Source organism: Spinacia oleracea, chromosome 3 (genome assembly GCF_020520425.1).
Source record: "Spinacia oleracea cultivar Varoflay chromosome 3, BTI_SOV_V1, whole genome shotgun sequence".
Lineage (NCBI taxonomy): Eukaryota > Viridiplantae > Streptophyta > Magnoliopsida > Caryophyllales > Amaranthaceae > Spinacia > Spinacia oleracea.
The window spans coordinates 137,368,627-137,394,359 of record NC_079489.1 but is presented as its reverse complement, the minus strand read 5'-3'; the positions used below and the strand labels follow the sequence as shown (position 1 = coordinate 137,394,359).

Below are 25,733 nucleotides of genomic sequence, written 5' to 3'. Positions count from 1 at the left end.
ACAAATGATCATGCTCTCCCATAACTTGTGGAGTTTTTTCTTTTAAGAAGGGAAAACATAAATGCTCTATGTTTCTAAGTGGTTGCCATTTTCAAGGTTGACTTTTTGTTATTGATTTTCTCAAATTATCTATTACTATATACTAAAAGAGACACTAGAAATGATACGTGTCATTTTCTGATGCGATTTTTTTCCGCCAAAATGTTTTTTTAATTTTTACTTTAAAATAAATAAATTACATTACGTTTTTTCAGGAAACTAAGATAAAAATATATTTTGATTACCATAGATGTGTACTACATTATATATTATTGGAGGAAAGTATTATTTTTTCCTTTATGATATAATTTTATTTATGTATTATTATAACCTTTTAATCTGATAAGAAATATAAAAAATATTGATAAATGAACTTCTAATGTTAGTCTACTATTAATAATATAATACATGGTAACTGGTATGTAAAAATGTTAATTAAAATAATAATACACGGTAAGTAGACTAACATATAAGTTTATTTATCAAGATTTTACTCAATTCAAAATATGTTGTATGTGACTAACTCGGTTATGCTCGGGTCTTTTTGAAAATTAGTCTTGAGTCATTCGTGTTTGGTTAACGTTGTTAGATCGTTCTACATACAAGTAAACGACTATAATTTTTAACTTTGTATAGTAATATGCAAATTTAGTTCATTTGAATATTTTTTTTTACACAACTTTAAATTTATACTTTTTCATATATTATTTTTACTTTCATATTTTTCTAATATCACAAGTCTTTTAATTACTATTAAAATAATAAATTATTTTAGTATTAGCCGTGCATTACACGGGCTCTAAACTAGTAATTAATAAAAGATCGTCGATAATTAGTACTCCGTACTCTATAATGTGTATTATAATTTAATGTGTACTAATGTGTTTTTATTTTACCGTCTTACTCCCTGCCTCAAAATATTTGGTCTGTCAATTGTCAGGCCTTAGCCCCCTCTTTTGCACCAAAAATAAAAATAAAAAGAAAAATTAATGTTTAGTTCCTCTATATCAAAAGATTGAGTTATTTTCATACTACTTCTGTTTTAGAAAGAGCTTTACCGTTACTATTTACACAAATATTAAGATAAAAATAAAAAAAAGTAATTAAATATAATAAAATATGGATAAAATAAGAGAAATTATTTTCCCACTTTTAAACAGACTCAAGAGTCAGTTAACTTTAAATTACGAAAATACGTAGATGCCGTATGGGTCTTAAAAAGGTTTAATTAGTGGGACAGTGTTTATTCATCTTGTTGATTAATTTTAATTATTTATTAAAGTAGATGCCAGATGGATGCTGTCGAAAAGATCACTGATCATTTCAAATGAAGAGTGCAAGAAACAATGTGACGTTTACATATCACGACCGGGTTCATCATCTCTATTTAGGAAACAGTTAAAACTACAAGAACTTGTATAAATGTTTATCTTAGTCTTAAAGAGAGTCTTGAGGTGAGTCTCAAGTATAAATCTTGAGATAATGTGGTAAAAAATTACACCAAGTCTTGAAGTGAGTTTGAAAATCCAAGACTCACTCAGGACTCACTTAAGACTCTATTTTTTTATCCCTCTAATCAAATCATGTCACATCATCAAACTTAATTTATCTTTTTTCACCCAACTAAATTATTGATGGTTTATGTATTATTTTGTTTCAATTGCCTTTAAATTTATGTTCTAGATCTTTTGAATTCAATATGTTGTATTATTGTTTCTAATTTGTACGGAATATATGTCAATTTCGAAATTAACATTTTATGTTTTTTTTTCATTTTTTTCTCGAATTATAAATTACTTTGTTTTAGCGCTGATCAACATGGGCCCGGCCTGACCTGGTCCGAAAATTACCGAGTTTTGGGCAAAAGGCCAGGCCCGATTTTTTAAAAAAAATTACAGGCTTTGGACAACGCAAAACAACAATTTTAGTTAATAAACTTCGCACGGCCCAAAAAGCGCGCTATTTTTAGCCCAAAATAGCGGGTTTCGGGCATACAAAATTGGCCCGGCCCGCCCCGACATAATGGACAATTTTTATGTCCTCGATCCGACCCGAACCCGACTCGGGCCGCCTTTTGATCAGGTCTACTTTGTTTGTATAAGAAAATATAGTTTCAATATTATTTAGAAAATTTACCAAAAAAAAAATATATACATAAAATATTATTTTAAGAGTTAGGTGAGTCTGTGGATAATGTGTAAAAATAGGGTGAGTTTTGTGTGAGTCTGAATAATGAAAAAGTTAGTGGAAAGTTGATGTGGCAGAGTCTAAAGATTGGAGGTGAGTTTGAGTCTGGGGATAAACTCACCCTTAATGACAATCTAATAACGACGGGTAAAATATTTCTTCGCAAAAGATTTTTCGACTGGGATAACATTAACAACCAAACAAAGACGAGAACAACCATCGCAAATGTCTTTTACGACGGGTTAATGACGGGATTTTCCATTAACGACAGCCCCCTTTTATGACGGGTTCGCGACGGAAAATCCAGTTGTTAATCAACGATTATTGGCCTTTACCGACGGAATTTCCCGTCGTAAATGGTACAGATCTTGTAGTGTAAACATTTGATTTTTCATTTATGTATTCTTATAATAATCGTTATTAACGATGTTAGATTTTTTGTAAAATGTCGCACACACATTAATTACGTAAATACTACTGTAGCTAATAGCTACTCATTTCATCCCTACAAGATTGGTCTCATTTAATATTTTTCGGTTTTCAAGACACGACTTAAAACGTACACAACTCTAATTCTACAAGCGTAAAAATTATAAAAATTTGATGTTCGATCTAAAGATACGAAATATACTCCACGTATAGAATTCGAAGCAAATCTAACAAAGCCCCACATAACTATATTATTTCTTATAGGCTAATGAATATTCATGTTCAAAGTTTTCAAAGTTTAACCCAAAAATTTAAAATGAAAAAATTATTAGGAACAAGGAGTATAATAGTATATAAGTTCACCTACTATATTGCCAAGGAAAGGAGTTGCTAAAAAAAAGGTCAAACAACGCAGCTCCTAAACATAGACTCAAACAAAAAATAGATCGAGAGAGAATGGGTGACAACAACTCCTGCAAGAAACATTTTGTATTAGTTCACGGGGCATGCCATGGAGCATGGAGTTGGTACAAGGTTAAGCCCCTTCTCGAGGCCGCCGGTCATCACGTGACACCGCTCGACATGACGGCCTCGGGGATCAACCTCAAAAGGATCGATGAAATCCAAACAATCGGAGAATATACCGAGCCGTTGATTCAGTTTTTGACAGCTCTACCTAATGATCAGAAGGTCATCCTTGTTGGGCATAGCCTTGGAGGACTCAATATAGCCGTCGCTATGGAAATGTTTCCTCAAAAGATCGAAATTGGTGTTTTTGTAACCGCCTTTATGCCGGACCATGTGCACACTCCTTCCTTCATCTTCGATCAGGTAATTTACCTTCTTTTATTGTTACTTTGTAGGAATTTTCTAGCAAATAATCCAATTTTTATCTAATTGATCACTGATGCACACTATGTTTACTGTATTTTGGAATAATTTTTAACATATTTTGATTAAATTTTTATACTTTCATATTGTATAAATTATATATTAGGAGTGATTTTGTCCCCCTTAAAAGATTGATTGTTGAACATTTTCCCATTATTATTGAACTATTGTCATCATAAATTTCATATGGAGTACTCCGTACTAATTATCTTTGACTTGAGTTGAGGGTCTAGGTAGGAGCAAGAATGTGCTTTAAAACGTCCTAGTCTTCTTGGATTACTTTTGGTTAAATAATGCATGAATTGAATTGATAATGTATTTTAATGTGTCTTGGCTCGTAGTTGGAAAAAAGAAATATTTGACCTTTTGCCAAGTGAATCCAATCAAATGATATCAACTTTGATTTAGATCCATTATTGTTAAGTTAAAGGAATACGTTCGGTTTCACGTACTATTGGTTTCTAGTTTTTGATTTTTTGTTTTAAAAGCATACGATTAAAGTGAATAATGAACTACTCCGTAGAAAAAAGTCATACATATAGCCATCAAGTTGAATTTGAAAGCCATCAGGACCCATATAATTCATGACACAGTCAATGTCACTCTTGTAGTTTATAAGTTGTAAATAACAGAAAATAAAAAAATAAATCGAATAAGCCCTAGTAATTCAATTACTCCTATATTTTTACATTTTATATTCAACTAGGATTCTGTCAAATTAACTTATTGAATGTTTAATGCCCCCACGGGCCATGGATCAAAATGAGGTCTAGTTATTAAATGTTTAATGCCCCATGGAGTAATATATTTGCTGAACTATTAGAGCGCCATATAAGATTACTAATGGTTTCGGCCAATAAAAAATATAAGATTTCTAATTTATTTTTGAATTAAAAAAATCGAGTGCCACGTAGATAATTAATTAGGTGCCACATAGATATTTTAATTAATTAATTCCTAATATATACAACTCTATCTAAAATCAAACACTCTAATAATTAAAAAATAAATCTAACATCCAAAATCAAACACTAATCTAAAATAAAATTCAACTCAAAATCAAATAATAATCCAATATTAGAGCGTCACATTGAAACCTAATGGTTTCGGCGAATGAAAAATAAGATTTCAAAATTATTTATGAATTAAAAAAGTCAAGTGTCACGTAGATAAATTATTAGGTTACACGTAGATATTTTTATTAATTACGAATAATACGTATATACAACTCCACCTAAAATCAACCACTCTAACAATTAAAAAAATAAATCTAAAATGAAATTCAATCCAACATCAAACACTTATCTAATCTAATACGAAGTATATAAATACAACAGTTGGTATATATAATAGTTTTATTTTAACTTAACAATTTAATAGAATCTGTGCATCGCACGGGCTAAAATCTAGTTCGTATCTAAAATAAGAATTTGGCATCTCATGATTCTCACCTGCTTTTTGCAACCCTGCTCAAACCCCATCATCCCCAAACTTTCCACTATTTTTTTTAAGGAAAATTTATAATTATTAATCCAATCTTTGCCCGATTTTCTTTAATTAAGCATACCTATGTAATATTTCTAAATAATCCAACTTTTATGACCCAACTACTATTATTAAGCCTGGATGACCGTTTACCTGCTACAAAGTCAAGGAAATTTTTTAATTATTAATCCAACCTTTGCCCGATTTTCTTTAACTAAGCCTACCTATGCGATATTTCTAAATAATCCAACATTTATGACCCAACTACTATTATTAAGCCTAGATGACCGGTTACCTGTTACAAAGTCAACGTTAAAAACGTTGACAATCTAAAGTTGGTTTCCCTCCTAAAACGTCATCATCACTTGCCACCTAAACAAGGATTTCATTTTTTTTCAAAAAACCCTTAACCCTTCTCTTCTCTGTACCGTGTTTCAATTCCTCTCTCCTCCATTACAGCTGCTTCAACCACAATTGTACTGGTTCATGACATCATCAGCGACTTTCTTGTGGAAATAGGTGACTTCATCCACGCGCATTCAAATTTCGTCTCCAAAATCGTACAATTGAAGGTGAACTTAGGAACCTTAGCGTTTTTGTTTCTTTTTTGGTAAATTTTGAATTTTGGGCTTCCTTGATGGTCAATTCGTAAAAATCCGAGTTGTTGCAATAATATAGTTTTTTTATGTTGTGGGATGTTGGTTATTGTAGTCTTGTTGAAAATTTAGAAAGAAAAAAAACCTTGAATTTGAAGAAGATCCAGATCCAACAGGCAATTGCTTTACCCCAGCCATAGCAATTGCTGATTATTTTTGATGAACTTCGAATGGAGAGGTATGACCGTATGAGGGATCGACAATGGTGGAGACGAGGTAGAAGAGAAATAATGGAGAGGAGTGCAGAGATGAAACAGAAAATCGCAGAGGAGAGAGGAACGGAAATTAAAATAGCAATTAAAGAAAATAAGGGGAAAAAAATAAAAAATAAATTATAATTGTTATATGCCAAGTAAGGGTGAATACCGCCTATAGCAGGTTAGTAACTTGTTAGACTTAATAATAGTAGTTGGGTCATAAAGCTTGGATTATTTAGAAATATCGCATAGGTAGCTTAATTAAAGAAAATCGGGCAAAGGTTTGATTAATAATTACAAATTTTCCTTTTTTTTATAGCATGCTAAAGTGATTTTAAAAAATAGTCAATTGTATTTCTCCTGGTGTTATAATTATCATTTAAGGCCTAATTTTTATTTTTATTTTTATTTTTTGGTTTTAACACCCGGTTCACCCTTAGGGCTAATTCGGATTCGGGGCGAGTTTTGGGTGGATAGGTTCCAGTCCCCTTTCAATTGTTGTTGCTGGGGATCGAACACGAGTTCTCTCTACCAAGTTTAGCCTCAATCACCACTGAACCAACAAGCAATTGGTTGGACCTTATTTTATTAGAGGTTATAAATCCGTTTTTGTTAAAGTTCCTACCCACCCTCCAATCGTTTTATACTCTCTCCGTTCCTAAATAAGTGTCTAAAATTTTAAATCAGGCATTTCCTAATAAGTGTCCACTTTCTATTTTTGGACATATATTTTTCACACTTTTCCATAAATTATGATTATTTTTTCTTACACATTCTACAATTTTTTTCATCTTTTCATCCGCATCCACTTTTATTTGTACTTTATCAATAAAAAATTATTTACTTTATCATTTCCCCAAAAAACACTCTTACTCATTGTTTTTCTTACACACTTTTCATTTTCTTTAATTACCGTAAATTTCCTCAATATGGACACTTATTTAGGAACGGAGGAAGTACTTAATTTCTTACCCCACTTCCCAAGTCTATTTTTGGTTCCTTTCCTAACCCCACTAGTATATTTTTAATAATTATTATTATCAACGATTCTACTTGCTTCGATACCATAAATGAGTAACTTTTAATTAAGATTTCTTAATAATTTTTATTTTTTTTAGAAGGTAAGATGAAGTGTCCTATCGGAACGGAACCCTGTAATGGTTAACCCGTCCCAGGTCAGCGGGCTAGGGATTTTGAAAATGAGGGAGTGGTAAGGGGAACCCTCCCTCAATTGCCCCTTATCAATAAACAATTACTTACTTTATCATTTCCCCAAAAAACACTCTTACTTATTGTTTTTCTTACACACTTTTCATTTTTCTTTGTCTACCCTATGAATTTCTAGATTCGTACTTGGCTAAATGGGTAGGAGGTAGGTTACATATCAATGATAACATGTTAAAGCTTCAGAGTAAGTTACATAGGGGATGCTTTGGTATCAAAAAGCTATAGTGGACTGGATAAAAGACGAAGACAGGAACACCACTTTCTTCCAAATGAGCATTGTTATTCAACGTTGGAAGAACAAAATCACAGCTATAAAAGGGGATGATAATAACTTGATTTTCGACAAGGAACGGGTGAAGGACCGAGTGGTCTATTATTTTGCCTCCCTATTCACGAATGATGGTGAGCCGTCCAACTATGATATTCCTTCAGGGGTTAGCCCTCAGCTCTCGATCGGAGAGTGAAAAAACCTAGACCGAAGGTACACCAAGAGTGACATTGACTGTGTCATAAAACACATGGGCTCGTTGAAAGCCCCTGGCCTGGATGGCTATCAAGCTCTCTTCTATCAAAAGAATTGGGACGTCGTTGCTCCAAACGTCTATAGTATGGTCCTTTCGATGCTAGAAGGCAAAGGCCTTCCTCCCACATTAAATGAGACCTTCTTGGTGTTGATCCCGAAATTGGACAATTCGGAGTTACCTTCTCAATTCCGACCTATTGGTCTCTGCAATGTTGTTTACAAGATGATAACAAATGTTATTGCAAATAGACTCAAACTGGTTCTCCTACATATTACTTCTAACACTCAAACAAGTTTTGTTCCAGGTAGACATATTACTGGTAATATTGTTATTGTTCAAGAAGTAATACACATAATGAAGAGGAAGCAAGGAGCAAAAGTTTTTATGGCGATAAATACCGATTTTGAAAGGCATATGATAAACTTAAATGGTCTTATATTCGTGACACTCTCTTTGATATGAATTTCCCACTCCTCATGAACAATGTTATTAAGGAATGTGTCTCATCTCCGACAATGCGAGTTCTCTAGAATGGTGAACAAAGCAATGCCTTCACTCCATCCCGAGGGATACGCCAAGGAGATCCGTTATCTCCCTGTTTATTTGTTCTTTGTATAGAGAGACTCAATCAAGTAATTTAAGAAGGAATTATAGGGGAGGAAGAAAACCGATTCATGTAAGTAAAGGGGGTCCATTATTTTCAAACCAATTCTTTGCAGATGATATAATGTTGTTTACCAAAGATCGATTGATCAAGTGAGTGTCATCATGGATTGTCTCCTTAGATTCTTTGAGGTCTCCGGACAGATAGCAAGTTTAGCAAAATCAAATGTCTATTTCTCACAGAATGTGATGCACTCCTAGCGCTAGTTAAACACTAGGAGCTCAACAGAGTGATAATACTTTTCTCCACTTGACTCAATCCTATAGCACTACACTAAGTATATTATCATGGGGGTAAGTAAGGGGTCGAACACTCGGGGTCAAACATTTTCTACACTAGCAAGGGACATGAATTCACTAGACACTTTACTTGGTCACAACAATCAATGTTGAGTTGTTTGCACAACTTGTCACTAATTGCACAAACGAGGGGTGTAATCAATATAAAGGGGTAGGATTAGGGAATAAGGATTCCACCTAGTATAGACATGGCAAATAAAGGTCTCTCTAATCTACTCAAGCATGGTCATTTTGTGGATTACAAGTAAGTCTAGGGAGCATTGTACACTACTACATTTCATTCCCACCCGATGGTCACCGGCGAATGGTTCAAGAATCTAGCGTTGTGTCTACGATTTCCTATCTAGGTCTCGGGTCATGGTGACGCGTAGGTATATAGAAATGAGGCTCAACACACACTATAGTCACGCTTCTAGGGTCAACACGAAGAGTTGGCGCTTTTCCGTGTCAATAGGGAGCGTTTCCGGTGTAAACGACTCCGCGCTCAATGCCTATGTAGGTGAACAACTATAGCACATGAATCTCACTTTTCCTTGGGTTTGGAACAAGGCAACAAAAAATTAAGGCATAGTCTTAGATCATCTATAATGCAAGCTAAGACCAACCTAAGGTATCTAGCAAGCTAGAGTTCACCTAAGGTACCTAACATGCTCACACACCATGCTCACACACCCATCTCAAGTAAGGAAATAATCTCACGATAACCAGCAAATCCAAACTAGACACCAAACTAACACACACAAGTAGAGAGAAATATCATGCATGCTATCATTCTACTAGGGGTCACCCAACCCCTATGCCCAAGCTAACAACTCACACATAGCCACACTCAAACCACATAAATCTAAGTAAACAACACATGAAAACATGATTTTACTATTTCGGGAAAAGAAACTCAACCTAAGATATGCAATTAGGAATGAACACCAAGAACGTACTACTTTGGGTAAAGAACTTCAACCAACAATCATGAACTAAAAATCAAAACTAATGCAAGGTAATAAAAGTTGTATAGAAAGTAAGCATGAAAGGTAAAACAATTACTTGAAATGAAAATGAAGATCTTGCTCCAAGAATTCAGAAATTAAAGACAAGAAAGCAATTAAAGGTTGGTGAGAGTGTGAAACTAAGGGAGAGAATTAAACTACTGAAAATAAACCTAAATCACACTCCACACTTTACACTTGAGGGGTAACCCTCTATTTATACTTAAGAGAACATGTGCCCCGAAAAGTAGTGTTGCCGTCATCTGATGCACGGGGCTCTTAAGCTCTGCACGGCCCGTGCAGTTTGTGCACATGCACGATCTGGGTTGGGAGTCAATTGATGCACGGCCTGTGCCAGTTGTGCACGACCTTAATTTGCCAAGGTCGTGTACCAGGATATGCACGACCTTAGCCGACTCGTGCACAGCTCGTACTTGGTTGTTTCCCATGGCATTCTTTCCTTCCCAATGCAATGTAAGGGATGCATCATCTATGTGTGGATGATATCCCTAGCTTCCCTTCTTCTCTTCTTCATATTTTCTCGTTGTACAAACATCGTGCTACTTCAAGGGTATAGGCTCGACTTGGTGGAAAATTTTCACCCATACTTCTCCTTCTCTTCGTAGGAGCTTTCAATGATAATGATGAGATGGGTTAATGAGGTTGTGGTGAGGCTTCCTCTCGTGCCCCATTGGTGTGGTCAATCTCTCTTTTGGATAGAGGGACATCTGTACTCCGTGCGTCGCTTTAGCTTGGTTTGAAAAATGGGGATAGAATCCCTCAAAAGAAAAATGGGGAGAGAGGAGCTCTCCGTGGAAAACAAGCAAAGAAAGGAAATAGAGTAGGAATCGCTGCAAATGAACTTATATGCAACTAATCTAAGCTATAATGTGCACAAAAGAGATCTTAAATGGCTCCTAAAGACATTCCAATTACGAGCACATCATAATGTTTTCTTGGAAAATAAGAATGTTATTTGTGAAATATTGAACATGAATATGACGAAAGATTTGGCCTTTACTTGGGCATGCCCACTTTGACTAGCAGAGTCACTTATGACACGTATAAGCACTTGTCTGAAAAGGTTGATTAACGCCTCTCGGGATGGAAAACCAAGTTTGTGTCTCTTGTTGGACGACTTACTTCTACAAAGTCGACCCTTTCCTTTTTGGCTTTCTACTCCATGCAAACGACAAAGATCCCACGATCTGTTTGTGATAATATTGATAAAAGGGCCGACGCTTCATATAGGGAGGGGATGAAGATAGATAAAAAGTCCACCTCCTATCACGGGACACCCTTCAACTCCCACGTGAGCAAGGAGGGCTGAGAATTCGATCTCCGAGACAAGTCAATTCAGCCTTCCTCACTAAACTTGGCTAAAGAGTTCTCACTGATCCCAATGCCCTATGATCGAGAGTTCGCTGTCACAAGTATTGTTAAGGTCAGTGTGATATAGACTTGTTTGTGCCTATATAAAATATGTCTAATGTATGGAGGGAGATCACATATAATGCTCGTTGGCTAAAGAAAGGTTATTCTATAGCGGTGGGTCATGGGAGCACCACACTTTCTAGGATCACTCTTGGGCGACTGACTCGCCCCTTCGAACGCTAGCCACAAGCCCAATTCCTACTGATATAGAGGGGGCTATAGTGAGTGAGATGTGGGAGGTTGGTGGAGAATGAAAATGCAACCTCTTTGCAAATCTCTCCCTGGTGAGACTTTACTAAAGATTGTTTCTGATCGAGTCACTGATGACCCCCTAATTGGGGACCTATTATACTGGAAGGGTACAAGAATGGGCATTTCTCAATTAAGCAGGCATTCAAGATTATTTGTGATGAAGAAGAAACCCACAATGATCCTAAATGAGAACAAACGTGGAAGATGAAAGTGCAATAAAGAATTATAACCTTCTTATGGCTGACCCTACACGACCCTACACGACCCTGTGCTATGCAATGCAAATAGAGTGACAATAAGACTCATTGACGACCCGAAGTGCAATCGTCGTGATCATCTCAAAGAAACACTCTTACATGTACTTTGTGATTGCCTCATATCTAAGAGCATTTGGAGAGTTGTGGGGGGGTCCTTCGTGTTAGGTTATGATACATATGACATTTACATAGATCATGCGGAAACAACCATTAACCCAGGAAACATATTATTTACACATAATCATATAGCATAATTAGATGCATACTCTTTGTTGCGTGCCTTCCCTAGCTGCGCCCGAACCGAACAAGAACAAGTCTTTTAGGACTCCAAATGTCGTCCCTCCGTAGATAGTCCACAGCACGTCCGGATCCGCCTTAAGATTGACCAACTAGAATCGCCCTTAAGGTACTCAGAAAATTCGGCACTTTTGGGGCAAGATGGGTGTTTGAATTTTCTCTCAAAAACTCACTTTTTGAATACTTTGAAACTTATGTATAAATTATGACCCCTAGGCCTTTATTTATAGAGTTATGGAAAAGGAATCGTAATCCTAGTAGGATGCGAATTAATTGGAATTAGAATTCTACATGAATTCTACTTAATCAATTTATCCAATAGGAATAGACATTTAATCATACACTGACTCTTGCAGATTCAGGAATCTCGCATGAGCTCAAACTCACACACACACGGCAGCCACAAGGGCTGCCCACGCATGCGAGCAGCAGCCCACGCAGCGCGGCCCACGCATGCGCGGCCTTGTGCGCGCTGGGCTGTGGCGTGCGTGCTTGCTGGGCGATGGCCTGGCTTCGTGCTGGGCCTTCGTCCGGCAGGCCTCGTCCGATGCTAATTCGTACGATACGCTTCCGATTAAATTTCCATTTCCGGAATCTATTTCCGATACGAACAATATTTAATATTTCCGATTCCGGAATTAATTTCCGTTTCGAACAAATATTTAATATTTCCGTTTTCGGAATTATTTTCCGATTCCGGCAATATTTCCGATTCTGACAATATTTCCGTTTCCGGCAATATTTCCGATTCTGGTAATATTTCCATTTCCAATAATATTTTCCGATACGTACCATGTTTCCGTTTCCGGCAACATCTACGACTTGGATAATATTCATATTTCCGATACGATCCATATTTCCGTTTCCGGCAATATCATCGTTTCCGGAGTATTCATTTCTTGCCTGTGACGATCTTAGCTCCCACTGAAACCAAGATCCGTCGGTTCCGAATATTCATAGATGGAGTATTTAATGCCATTAAATACTTGATCCGTTTACGTACTATTTGTGTGACCCTACGGGTTCAGTCAAGAGTAAGCTGTGGATTAATATCATTAATTCCACTTGAACTGAAGCGGCCTCTAGCTAGGCATTCAGCTCACTTGATCTCACTGAATTATTAACTTGTTAATTAATACTGAACCGCATTTATTAGACTTAACATAGAATGCATACTTGGACCAAGGGCATTATTTCCTTCAGTCTCCCACTTGTCCTTAGGGACAAGTGTGCATTTCCTAATTCCTTTGTCGCTCGATGCTTGCTCTTGAACATAAGGTAAGAGTTGTCATCCTTATTATGTCCAGAGGTGTTCCTCGGTTTCAGAGTTCAACTGATCAAATAAACAGATAATCATAGCCTATGATTCATCTGAGCACGGCCATGCATTTCACAGTTTCTAGCTCTCCGAGTGGCCTTGTACAACTTTTAAGCATCTCATCCCGATTTATGGGAGGACAATCCCAATCTTGCGATCTTGAGATTAGACTTCGTTTGATAGGTGATTACCTGAGCGTTGCCTTTATAGCCTCCTTTTACGGTGCGACGGTTGGTCAACGTCAAAGCAACCAGTTCTCAAACAAGTAATCTCAAATCACTCAGGTATTGAGGATTTAGTGTCTAATAATTTAATGAAATTTACTTATGACAGATTTTCATCTCTTACAGTAAAGTTTCATAGGTCTTGTCCGATACTAGTCTTCCCAAAGTAAGTATCTATGCAAATGATTATGACATTGCCATGTCCACATAGTTCAAGAAACAGAACTACTAGTCATCTTGCACTCTAATCGTCTAACGTTTTCTATGCGTCCAATTTTATAGAAAACTCCGACTAGGGACCATTTTCAACCTTTGACATTCAAGTTCACTTGATAGACATTTCTTAGTCACAGGACTGGTCCTGACAGTCTATCTTGAATATATCGTCAAGTTGAAGGGACTCATCATTTAATAAACCACAAATTAAATGGAAAAATGAATTTCTTTCATTTATTGTGAATGATTAACCAATAATGTTTTACAAAGATTTAAACTCTAAAACTTTAAAACATTAAACAGAGACATCAAAGCCATTCTCCAATATGCTTGATTCCCATAGCTGCAGTGTGCGAGTTGTGCTTCGCTTGCGGCAGAGGTTTAGTTAATGGATCTGATATGTTGTCATCAGTTCCAATTTTGCTTATCTCGACTTCTTTTCTTTCAACGAACTCTCGTAGAAGGTGAAATCTACGAAGTACATGCTTGACTCTCTGGTGGTGTCTAGGCTCTTTTGCCTGTGCAATAGCTCCGTTATTATCACAATACAGGGCTATTGGTCCTTTAATGGAGGGGACTACACCAAGTTCTCCTATGAACTTCCTTAGCCATATAGCTTCCTTTGCTGCTTCATGTGCAGCAATGTACTCCGCTTCAGTTGTAGAATCCGCAATGGTGCTTTGCTTAGCACTTTTCCAGCTTACTGCTCCTCCGTTGAGGCAGAAGACAAACCCAGACTGTGATCTGAAATCATCTTTGTCGGTTTGGAAACTTGCGTCCGTATAGCCTTTAACAATTAATTCATCATCTCCACCATAGACCAGGAAGTCATCTTTGTGCCTTTTCAGGTACTTCAGAATGTTCTTGGCAGCAGTCCAATGCGCCTCTCCTGGGTCTGACTGGTATCTGCTCGTAGCACTGAGTGCGTACGCAACATCCGGGCGTGTACATATCATAGCATACATTATTGAACCAATCAATGATGCATATGGAATCCCATTCATTCGTCTACGCTCATCAAGTGTTTTTGGGCACTGAGTCTTGCTTAGAGTCATTCCATGAGACATGGGTAGGTAGCCTCGCTTGGAGTCCGCCATCTTGAACCTATCAAGCACCTTATTGATATAAGTGCTTTGACTAAGTCCAATCATCTTTTTAGATCTATCTCTGTAAATCTTGATGCCCAATATGTACTGTGCTTCCCCTAGATCCTTCATCGAAAAACATTTCCCAAGCCAAATCTTGACAGAGTTCAACATAGGAATGTCATTTCCGATAAGCAATATGTCGTCGACATATAATACTAGGAAAGCAATTTTGCTCCCACTGACCTTCTTGTATACACAAGATTCGTCCGCGTTCTTGATGAAACCAAAGTCACTGACTGCTTCATCAAAACGTATATTCCAGCTCCTGGATGCCTGCTTCAATCCGTAGATTGACTTCTTTAGCTTGCATACCTTTTTAGCATTCTTTGGATCCTCAAAACCTTCAGGCTGTGTCATAAACACAGTTTCTGTTAAAACGCCGTTTAAGAAAGCAGTTTTGACATCCATCTGCCATATTTCGTAATCGTAATATGCAGCGATTGCTAACATTATTCGAATAGACTTTAGCATTGCAACTGGTGAAAAGGTTTCATCGTAATCCACACCGTGGACTTGCCTGTAACCTTTCGCAACCAATCTAGCTTTGAAAACTTCAAGTTTCCCATCCTTGTCCTTTTTCAGTTTGAAAACCCATTTGCTTCCAATGGCTTGGTAGCCATCTGGCAAATCGACCAAATCCCATACTTGGTTTTCAGACATGGAGTCTAATTCAGATTGCATGGCTTCTTGCCATTGCTTGGAGCTAGGGCTCGTCATAGCTTGCTTGTAAGTCGCAGGTTCATCACTTTCAAGTAATAGAACGTCATAGCTCTCGTTCGTCAAAATACCTAAGTACCTTTCCGGTTGAGATCTATATCTTTGCGATCTACGCGGGATAACATTTCTAGATTGACCATGATTCTCACCAGATTCTTCTAAAGATCTCTGAGTTTCATCCTGAATGTCATCTTGAGCATTCTCTAGAGTTTGTTGTTCGACTCGAATTTCTTCGAGGTCTACTTTTCTCCCACTTGTCATTTTGGAAATGTGATCTTTCTCCAAAAAGACACCATCTCGAGCAACAAACACTTTGTTCTCAGATGTATTGTAGAAGTAATACCCCTTTGTTTCCTTTGGATAGCCCACAAGGATACATTTGTCAGATTTTGGATGAAGTTTGTCTGAAATTAATCGTTTGACGTATACTTCACATCCCCAAATCTTAAGAAAAGACACATTTGGAGGCTTTCCAAACCATAATTCGTATGGAGTCTTTTCGACAGCTTTAGACGGAGCTCTATTTATAGTGAGTGCAGCTGTATTTAGTGCATGTCCCCAAAATTCTAATGGAAGTTCGGCCTGACCCATCATTGACCTGACCATGTCTAGCAAGGTTCTGTTCCTCCGTTCTGACACACCGTTCCATTGTGGTGTTCCAGGAGGAGTCAATTCTGATAGAATTCCACATTCTTTCAGATGGTCATCAAATTCATAGCTCAGATATTCACCGCCTCTATCAGACCGCAGTGCCTTAATCTTCTTGCCTAATTGATTCTCTACTTCACTCTGAAATTCCTTGAATTTGTCAAAGGATTCAGACTTATGCTTCATTAGGTAGACATAACCATACCTACTGAAGTCATCAGTGAAAGTGATAAAGTAGCTGAAACCACCTCTAGCATTTGTACTCATTGGTCCACATACATCTGTATGGATTAAACCCAATAGTTCATTTGCTCTTTCTCCAACTTTAGAGAAAGGTTGCTTTGTCATTTTGCCAAGTAAACATGATTCGCATTTACCATAATCCTCTAAGTCAAATGGTTCTAGAATTCCTTCCCTTTGAAGTCTTTCTAAGCGTTTCAAGTTTATATGGCCTAATCGACAATGCCACAGATAGGTGAGATCTGAATCATCCTTTTTGGCCTTTTTGGTATTTATGTTATATACTTGTTTGTCGTGATCTAATAAATAAAGTCCATTGACTAATCTAGCAGATCCATAAAACATCTCTTTAAAATAAAACGAACAACTATTGTCTTTTATTATAAAGGAAAATCCCTTAGCATCTAAGCAAGAAACTGAAATGATGTTTTTAGTAAGACTTGGAACATGGAAACATTCTTCCAGTTCCAAAACTAGCCCGGAGGGCAACGACAAATAGTATGTTCCTACAGCTAATGCAGCAATCCGTGCTCCATTTCCCACTCGTAGGTCGACTTCTCCCTTGCTTAACTTTCTACTTCTTCTTAGTCCCTGTGGATTGGAACATAAGTGTGAGCCACAACCAGTATCTAATACCCAAGAAGTTGAATTAGCAAGTATACAGTCTATAACGAAAATACCTGAAGATGGAACGACTGTTCCGTTCTTCTGATCTTCCTTTAGCTTTGGACATTCTCTTTTGTAATGGCCTATTCCATCACAATAAAGACAGCTTGATGTGGACTTGTCCTGCTTTGATTTAGCATTGCCCTTGGACTTTCCACCTTTCTTGAATGGTCTCTTTCTAGCCTTGAGTAAATCTTTGGCTTCACAGTCCAGTACTATTTCAGCCTTTCTGACAAGGTGAATAAATTCTGCAACTGTTTCTTCTCTTGGTTCACTTAGGTATTGTTGCTTGAAGCGACCAAACCCACTGTGTAGTGAATTGAGCAAGACAGAGACTGCCATCCTTTCGCTTATTGGTGTTCCTAGTAGACTTAGGCGATCAAAATATGAACACATAAGATCCACATGGAACCTCAGTGGGACGCCTACCCTCTGTTTAGTGCGAAGGAGCTGAACATGTGTTTCTTGGACCTCCATCCTATAACACCTGTTGGGAGAACTAACCTTTAGCCCAGACATTGATTCAATCAACTCATGGACGTTCAGGTCCCTGTCCTCCGTATTTCCACGACAGATATCCCTCAGATTCTTGATGAGCGTAAAAGGTTCATAGGCTACAAACCTTCTAGCCCAATCATCAGGGATATTGTTCAGCATGAGACTCATAACCTTTTTGAGATCCGCATCCCAGGCGTAAAATCTCTCAGGGGTCATGTCTCTGGCATAGTAGCTTGGCATGGGATGTGATAGTACATACTCAAGTCCATTGAGTTTGACTATTTCAACTAGCTTAGCTTCCCATTCAAGAAAATTTGTCAGGTTCAGCTTGACCATAAGCTCAGAACCCATGATGATGTTTTGATTGTTGTTTGCCATATTAAAACTACAATTGAAAAGAATAAACAAATAAATAACCATTCACAGTTTCTCTTAATAAACTTAAATTCTAGCATTCATGCATAATTCAATGTTTATTAAGCATTTTATTCAAGTTATGTGTTCCGGCAGGTGTGAATAAAATGATTCCAAGATCCTAAAATCATTGAAGAACTAAGCACAGTTTGTCGACTTAATCCTAGAACATCTTAGGTAAGCAAAAGCCTTTTGCTAATAGTCTAGAAACTATTCTTGGTTGATAGGTACGTCTAAGAACTTATTAGGTAAACCTTTCGAATTTGCCACGACATAAAAGGACTCCTTACTTATATCGTTGAGTTTCACCAAAACTAACATGTACTCACAATTATTTGTGTACCTTGCCCCTTTAGGACCAATAAGTAACACCTCGCTGAGCGAAAACTATTACTAGATTGATGTAAAGGATATCCAAGCAAGTGTATATTTTGGCATGGCACCTTTTAACTCAATTTTTAAGTTTGGAACTTAAGGCTCTTACTATGTTGGTCAGATTTTAAGTGAACTAAAATCCTTAATCATGCAACATAATCAAGCTTATGATCTCATGCATTTTAAGACATATTTAAAACAATAAATAACTTAAAACATGCATAAGATATTTGTGATCTAGTATGGCCCGACTTCATCTTGAAGCTTTGACTTCAAAGTCCGTCTTGAAAATCTCCGTGGGAGGCACCATTTTCTTCAAATAGGATGAGTTATAACTAATTACAACTATTTGATGGTACGCAGACCATATTTGAATTGAAAAACAACTTTGGTACTTTAGACCAATTACATTCAAATTAATGGTACGCAGACCATATTTTCTATCCTATTTGGGCCATACTAGTCACTTCATAACCTGCAAAACAGTACATATACAATATATACCATTCACCCATTCATTATCATGAATGGCCCACATAGCTGGTTAGTCAAACACATTATGCATCACGTAAACATTTGCAGCAATTAATCAAGGGCACCAATAATCTACCAATTATTCAGTCCTTATTAATTCTAATCGAGTTGTTTTAACCTTAAGGATTTGTAGACCTAATCAAGAGTTTATGACTAAAAAGTGCTCCCACTCAAACCAATAAATTCATATGCTTTACTAATTTTAAACATAAAATTGTATTTCTAGTCTAACCGGAAACATACAAATTTAATTAAAATTTAAAGCTCATATAAATTTATAATTGAATCCAAAATTTAATTTAATTTCAGTCGCATTTAAATTAATTCATGATTTTAATTTTAGTAAAATAATTAGAATAAATTCCATTTATTATAATTATAATATTCAAAATTAAAATCCAAGAAATTAATTCAAATTATTAATTTTAAAATTAATTAAAATTACGTGAACTGAAATTTTCAAATTAAACATTCAAAACGATCTAATCGAAACGCAAACACCCTACGCGTTGCACGCCCATGGGCTGTACGCACACAGCCATTGCTGGCCATGTGCGCGCAGCCCATGCGCTCGTTGCATAGCTGCTGCTGTCCCATACGCAAGCCTCCGCACAGCGCCCACCGCACGCGAGCTATCGCTCGCAGCGCGCGCGCGTTACCGCGCTCGCTGGTGCGCGAGATCGCTCGCTGGTGCGCGCGAGCCATCGCTCGCTGGGGCGCTGCATCGCTCGCTGGCGCGCGAGATCGCTCGCTGGTGCGCGCGAGCCATCGCTCGCTGGTGCGCGCGAGCCATCGCTCGCTGGCGCGCGAGATCGCTCGCTGGTGCGCGCGAGCCATCGCTCGCTGGCGCGCGAGATCGCTCGCTGGTGCGCGCGAGCCATCGCTCGCTGGCGCGCGAGATCGCTCGCTGGTGCGCGCGAGTGATGCTGTGCGCAGCGCTCGTGGCACGCGAGCTTGCGCTCGCTGCGCACGAGGCTGCGCGCTGTTGTGCGAGGCAGCGCGCGCTGTGGCGCAGCTCGCTTGCTGCCCACACGCGACTGCCTTGGCTCGCCCCTCGCCCATGCCCATCCGTTCATTGCTCGTGGCACACGTCACAAGGCAGGGCTGCTGCCTTGCGCTCGTGCACTACGCCCTTGCTCATTGCATTCGTGCCGCACGGGCGACGAGCTCCCTTGCTCGTCGTCGCATGCCCGCATTATACAACACCCCTTAAGGGTAACACGAAGCGTCCATTGCTTCGTGCGTGCAAGTTATTTGAACGAATCGCATAAAAATTTAAAATTTATATTTAAAATTAATGACAAATTAATAAATATTATTAATTTCATAATTTTAGGGCGAAAAAATCGAAAATTTATTATCCAATTGATTTCCGATTGATATGGATTCAAGTCTAGGTCATAAAAATTTAAAATTTATCGTAAATTTACAATTTTTATGGTGGTTTTTAATCATAGGTTTCTAATTAAATTACAATTAATTATGAAAATCAAATTAATTCTAAATTATTCTAATTTTCAACAAATTAATCATAATTACAAATTAGATTGCATAATTAACAAGACTAGGCATTCAAACTTGTTAAACATATGCAGTAGGTCAATCAAAAATTCAAGATTTATCAACAGGAATCGCAAATATTTAATTTAACATCTTAAATTTACGAAATTTTGCATCCGAAAAACTAAAACCTTCGAAAAGTCATAGTTAGGCTTCGAATTTGAGAATTCTGGGTTCGGCAGAAAAATACTCTTTTTGTCAAAATTTTAGAATGCCTTTTACATGCGGAATTGACACAAAAATCACTCAATTCGGATGAGTAATGAAGAAACTGCCGAAAAACTGCGTACATATATTTAAATAAACGCAATTTGCAATTAATTAACAATTACGAAAATTAATCACCCCTTTTAATTCTTGCAAATTTGTAATATTTAACCATGTTCATGCAATTTAGATTATGAAAATAATAAGGGGCTCTGATACCACTGTTAGGTTATGATACATATGACATTTACATAGATCATGCGGAAACAACCATTAACCCAGGAAACATATTATTTACACATAATCATATAGCATAATTAGATGCATACTCTTTGTTGCGTGCCTTCCCTAGCTGCGCCCGAACCGAACAAGAACAAGTCTTTTAGGACTCCAAATGTCGTCCCTCCGTAGATAGTCCACAGCACGTCCGGATCCGCCTTAAGATTGACCAACTAGAATCGCCCTTAAGGTACTCAGAAAATTCGGCACTTTTGGGGCAAGATGGGTGTTTGAATTTTCTCTCAAAAACTCACTTTTTGAATACTTTGAAACTTATGTATAAATTATGACCCCTAGGCCTTTATTTATAGAGTTATGGAAAAGGAATCGTAATCCTAGTAGGATGCGAATTAATTGGAATTAGAATTCTACATGAATTCTACTTAATCAATTTATCCAATAGGAATAGACATTTAATCATACACTGACTCTTGCAGATTCAGGAATCTCGCATGAGCTCAAACTCACACACACACGGCAGCCACAAGGGCTGCCCACGCATGCGAGCAGCAGCCCACGCAGCGCGGCCCACGCATGCGCGGCCTTGTGCGCGCTGGGCTGTGGCGTGCGTGCTTGCTGGGCGATGGCCTGGCTTCGTGCTGGGCCTTCGTCCGGCAGGCCTCGTCCGATGCTAATTCGTACGATACGCTTCCGATTAAATTTCCATTTCCGGAATCTATTTCCGATACGAACAATATTTAATATTTCCGATTCCGGAATTAATTTCCGTTTCGAACAAATATTTAATATTTCCGTTTTCGGAATTATTTTCCGATTCCGGCAATATTTCCGATTCTGACAATATTTCCGTTTCCGGCAATATTTCCGATTCTGGTAATATTTCCATTTCCAATAATATTTTCCGATACGTACCATGTTTCCGTTTCCGGCAACATCTACGACTTGGATAATATTCATATTTCCGATACGATCCATATTTCCGTTTCCGGCAATATCATCGTTTCCGGAGTATTCATTTCTTGCCTGTGACGATCTTAGCTCCCACTGAAACCAAGATCCGTCGGTTCCGAATATTCATAGATGGAGTATTTAATGCCATTAAATACTTGATCCGTTTACGTACTATTTGTGTGACCCTACGGGTTCAGTCAAGAGTAAGCTGTGGATTAATATCATTAATTCCACTTGAACTGAAGCGGCCTCTAGCTAGGCATTCAGCTCACTTGATCTCACTGAATTATTAACTTGTTAATTAATACTGAACCGCATTTATTAGACTTAACATAGAATGCATACTTGGACCAAGGGCATTATTTCCTTCACTTCGAATCATCCATATTTCTTCACTAGTGAGCTAACGACTTGGTTGATCTCGAACCTCAAGGCTATTAACCCCATGATCACTGGGAAATGTCATACATGCTTCGCAACTATGACATGAAGGATATGGCGATGGGGAAATTGTGCAACCTTTGGTAGAAGTCAAGATATTTCACTTCATGCTGGGACCTTTTCCATATTCGAGTTGAGGAGGCCTAAAGAAGCTGGAACATGGGTGATGAAGGTACTACAATTTCAGCGCGTAAACTACAGGAAATATATGTTAGGTGGCTAGCTCCACCACATGATTGATTCTCTCTTAATACCGATGGCGCCTCAAAAGGTGCACCAAGCCTAGCAGTGGGAGGGGGTGCCATCCGAGACCATTGTGGCATGTTTCAACGAGCCTTTGCTGCAAAGTTTAGGATATGTACTGCCATAAGCACAACTTATGGCTGCCATGTTAGGTCTGGAAATGGCAAGACACATGAACATTAAGAAGCTGAAATTGCAGATAGATAATGAGGCATGTATTCAAGTCATCAAAAATAAGGAATATGAAGTAGGAGAATGTCATTACATTGTAGCACGATGTAGTGCTTTATTCAACTTCTCGGATTGAGAAGTCACCGTTAATCATTGTTATAGGGGGGGAAATAAGTTAGTCGGTCGTATGGCTAACTTAGGAGTTGTCCAAGAGGATAGAACAGAGTACTTTCATACCCCTCCATATGAGATTGCTAGCACTCTCTTCGAAGACATTATGGGTGTTATTACACCCCTTTTGGTTATGTAATTTTCTTAATTGTCGGGGCTAGCCCCTCTTCAGCAACAAATAAAAACATGTCATAAAATCTTTTTATAAGAATTTGTATTTATATTTGGTTTTGGACGGCAAAACCTGTTGAAGGACTGAAAGAGGGAGAGTTGGGAAAGGGTTTTCACAAATTTTCATTTAAAATTGGTGTAAATAAAAGTTGACTCAGATTACTTAAAAGTTAAGCAGAAATATAAAAGTTATTTATTTGTAAGGTAAATTTGTCAAAAACTACCTTATAAAATTGTTTTTTGTGAAAAAACTATTTTATAAAAAATATTGTAATTAACTACCTTATAAACATTTTATGTTGTAATATACTACCTTTGGTTGGTAGTTAATTACAACTTTTTTTTTATAAGGTAGTTAATTACAATATTTTTTTTTATAAGGTAGTTAATTACAACATTTTTTTTATAAGGTAGTTTTACGTAAAAAATATTTTATAAGGTATTTTTGACAAATTTGCCTATTTATAATGATAAAAAAATTTCACTTTAATACGGAGTAAAATTTATCCCTTTATAATCACTAAAGCTCTGTTTTGTTCGACTTATTTTGAATTATTTCAGACAAATTAAGTTCAGATAAGTTCAGACAAGTACAGATAAGTTCGGATAATATAAGTTCAGAAAAAAAAAATCATACATTTTCAAACACAAATAAGTTTATTTCAGTCAAAATAGCTATTTGTAGAAAAAACGTCATTTGCAACGCCTGTAAAAGAGGTTTTCTGTAGCGTTTTTGGGCGCTGTAATTGTGTTGCCTGCAAATACGTATAACTTTTTGTAGCTATCACAAACGCTGCAAATAGTGGCTTATCTAAGTTGTAAATACCCTATTAGTTGCAACGTAACCACGCAACCCTTAAAATATTTATCTATAAAATAAGTTTAGATAATATAAGTTTAGACAAAATAAGTCGAATAAAGCGGAACCTAATAACTTATAAAAGTCACCATGTAACCCTTAAAATGTTTATCTATAAAAAAAAAGCTTCAAAATATAAAAGTTGTACAAATTGTACACATTAATTAAATGTCATCAAAAATTGTACAAATTACACGCGAATGTACAATAAATTTATACAAATGGCCTGATTAACAATGTAGCACAAGGCCAAAGTATAATCATAAATTGTAAATTGGTGAAGATATGAAATCTAACCCTTTTCCCCCTGTTTATTGATGAAGTTTGTTGCAAGTATGCCCGACGGAGGCAAAGATTATTGGTTGGACACGAAATTCGAGAACTCCGGTGATCCAAAGGAGACCCTGACCACAATGTTCTTTGGGCCACAGTTTATGTCTCTGCTCTATCACTTATGTCCCCTTCAGGTAATCAAACCTTACTCGCCTTAGACACTTAATCGATTACCACTTAAATAATAAGGGTGTGTTTTGTTCACTCATTTTTTTACTTATTTTTCTTGAAACAAGTGAAAATAAAATGAACGTTGTTACTTCATTTAGAAGAACAAATGTACGCAATTTTTATCCTACATAAAAAGTTGGATAAATTGTTTTTTACCATCTATAAAAATCAAAAAATTGTTTTTTACCACCTAAAAAATCAAAACTTGTATTTTAACACCTAAAAAGAAAATTTTAATTTTTTTTTAATTTTTTTTTTACTACCTGAAAGCGAAAAAATAGATGAAACCTTTATGTATGGTTAAATAATTCAATTTCCCTCCAATGTTTTACACTCGCTGTGTGATTTTCTTTAACTTAACATCAAATTTATTTCTATAAGTTAAGGAATTTATGACAAAATCATACAATAGGTTAATCAGTGTAGTTAACGTTTAATCATATCTTATATTGTTAAGGATTTGGAGTTAGCAATGACATTGAAGAGGCCATCATCGTTGTTCCTTCATGAAGCATGGAAACCAGAGGCGAAGCTATCAAAGGAAAGATATGGATCAGTGAGGAGTGCTTTTGTTGTATGTGAAGAAGATCAAGGGATATCCCAAACTTTCCAACGTTGGATGATTAGTAATAATGGGGTGAAAGAGGTGAAGGAACTTAAAGGATCGGATCACATGCCAATGTTATGCATGCCTAAACAGCTCTCTGATTGTCTTGTCGAAATTGCCCAAATATAAATGCTCCAATTTCTATATATATATATATAACTCGTGACACATTTATGTTTTTTTCTTATTTGTTTTGTAAAATTGTTAAGCTACCATGCATTGACTTTTATATTGTCTGATTATTTTGAATTCTTGTTCAATGGATGGGACTCGATTGTAATTTGCCTCTATAATGAAGCCGTGTTCGGCAGTAGCGTTTGAGGTAGCGGGTAAACGTTTTGACCTATTTAAGACGCCACTTGTAAGATTTGTAAGTGTTTGGCAAGATAGCGGTTTCACAAATTCTTATTTACATGTGGTGTACGATAAATATTGTACACCAAAGTTAAAGTTAACGTAAAATGCTTAAAAGTTACCTTTATATATGTAAAAGTTATCTACTTTTTAGTGATAAAAATTTTCATTTTAATAAAAAATATTTTCTTCAAAATCACTAATAATGTATAAAACTAATCATTTAACACTTTAAACGTTTATCTATCAACTTTTTTTTAATAATATAAAAGTTAGAGAAAAATGGGTAAAAGTTAGAGAGAAATGGGTAAAAGTTATGTTGGTGTACAATAAATTTATTGTACACCTTGTGCATACAAGACCTTTTGTAGCGGTTTAGGTAGCGGTTAACGGTAGAGGTAGCGTTTGGGTAACTTTTGTCAAACGTTAAAA

At 36.8% G+C, this 25,733-nt stretch overlaps 1 protein-coding gene across 1 annotated transcript; it reads left to right on the top strand.

The window, feature by feature from the left end:
* The first annotated feature begins 3,030 nt into the window (after positions 1 to 3,030).
* Positions 3,031 to 25,296, top strand: LOC110776266 (salicylic acid-binding protein 2). Its single transcript, XM_021980815.2, has 3 exons — positions 3,031 to 3,486; positions 24,160 to 24,303; positions 24,798 to 25,296. Exons 1-3 carry the CDS (start codon positions 3,112 to 3,114, stop codon positions 25,074 to 25,076), a joined length of 798 nt encoding a protein of 265 aa, XP_021836507.2. The 5' UTR covers positions 3,031 to 3,111; the 3' UTR covers positions 25,077 to 25,296.
* Positions 25,297 to 25,733: the final 437 nt, after the last annotated feature.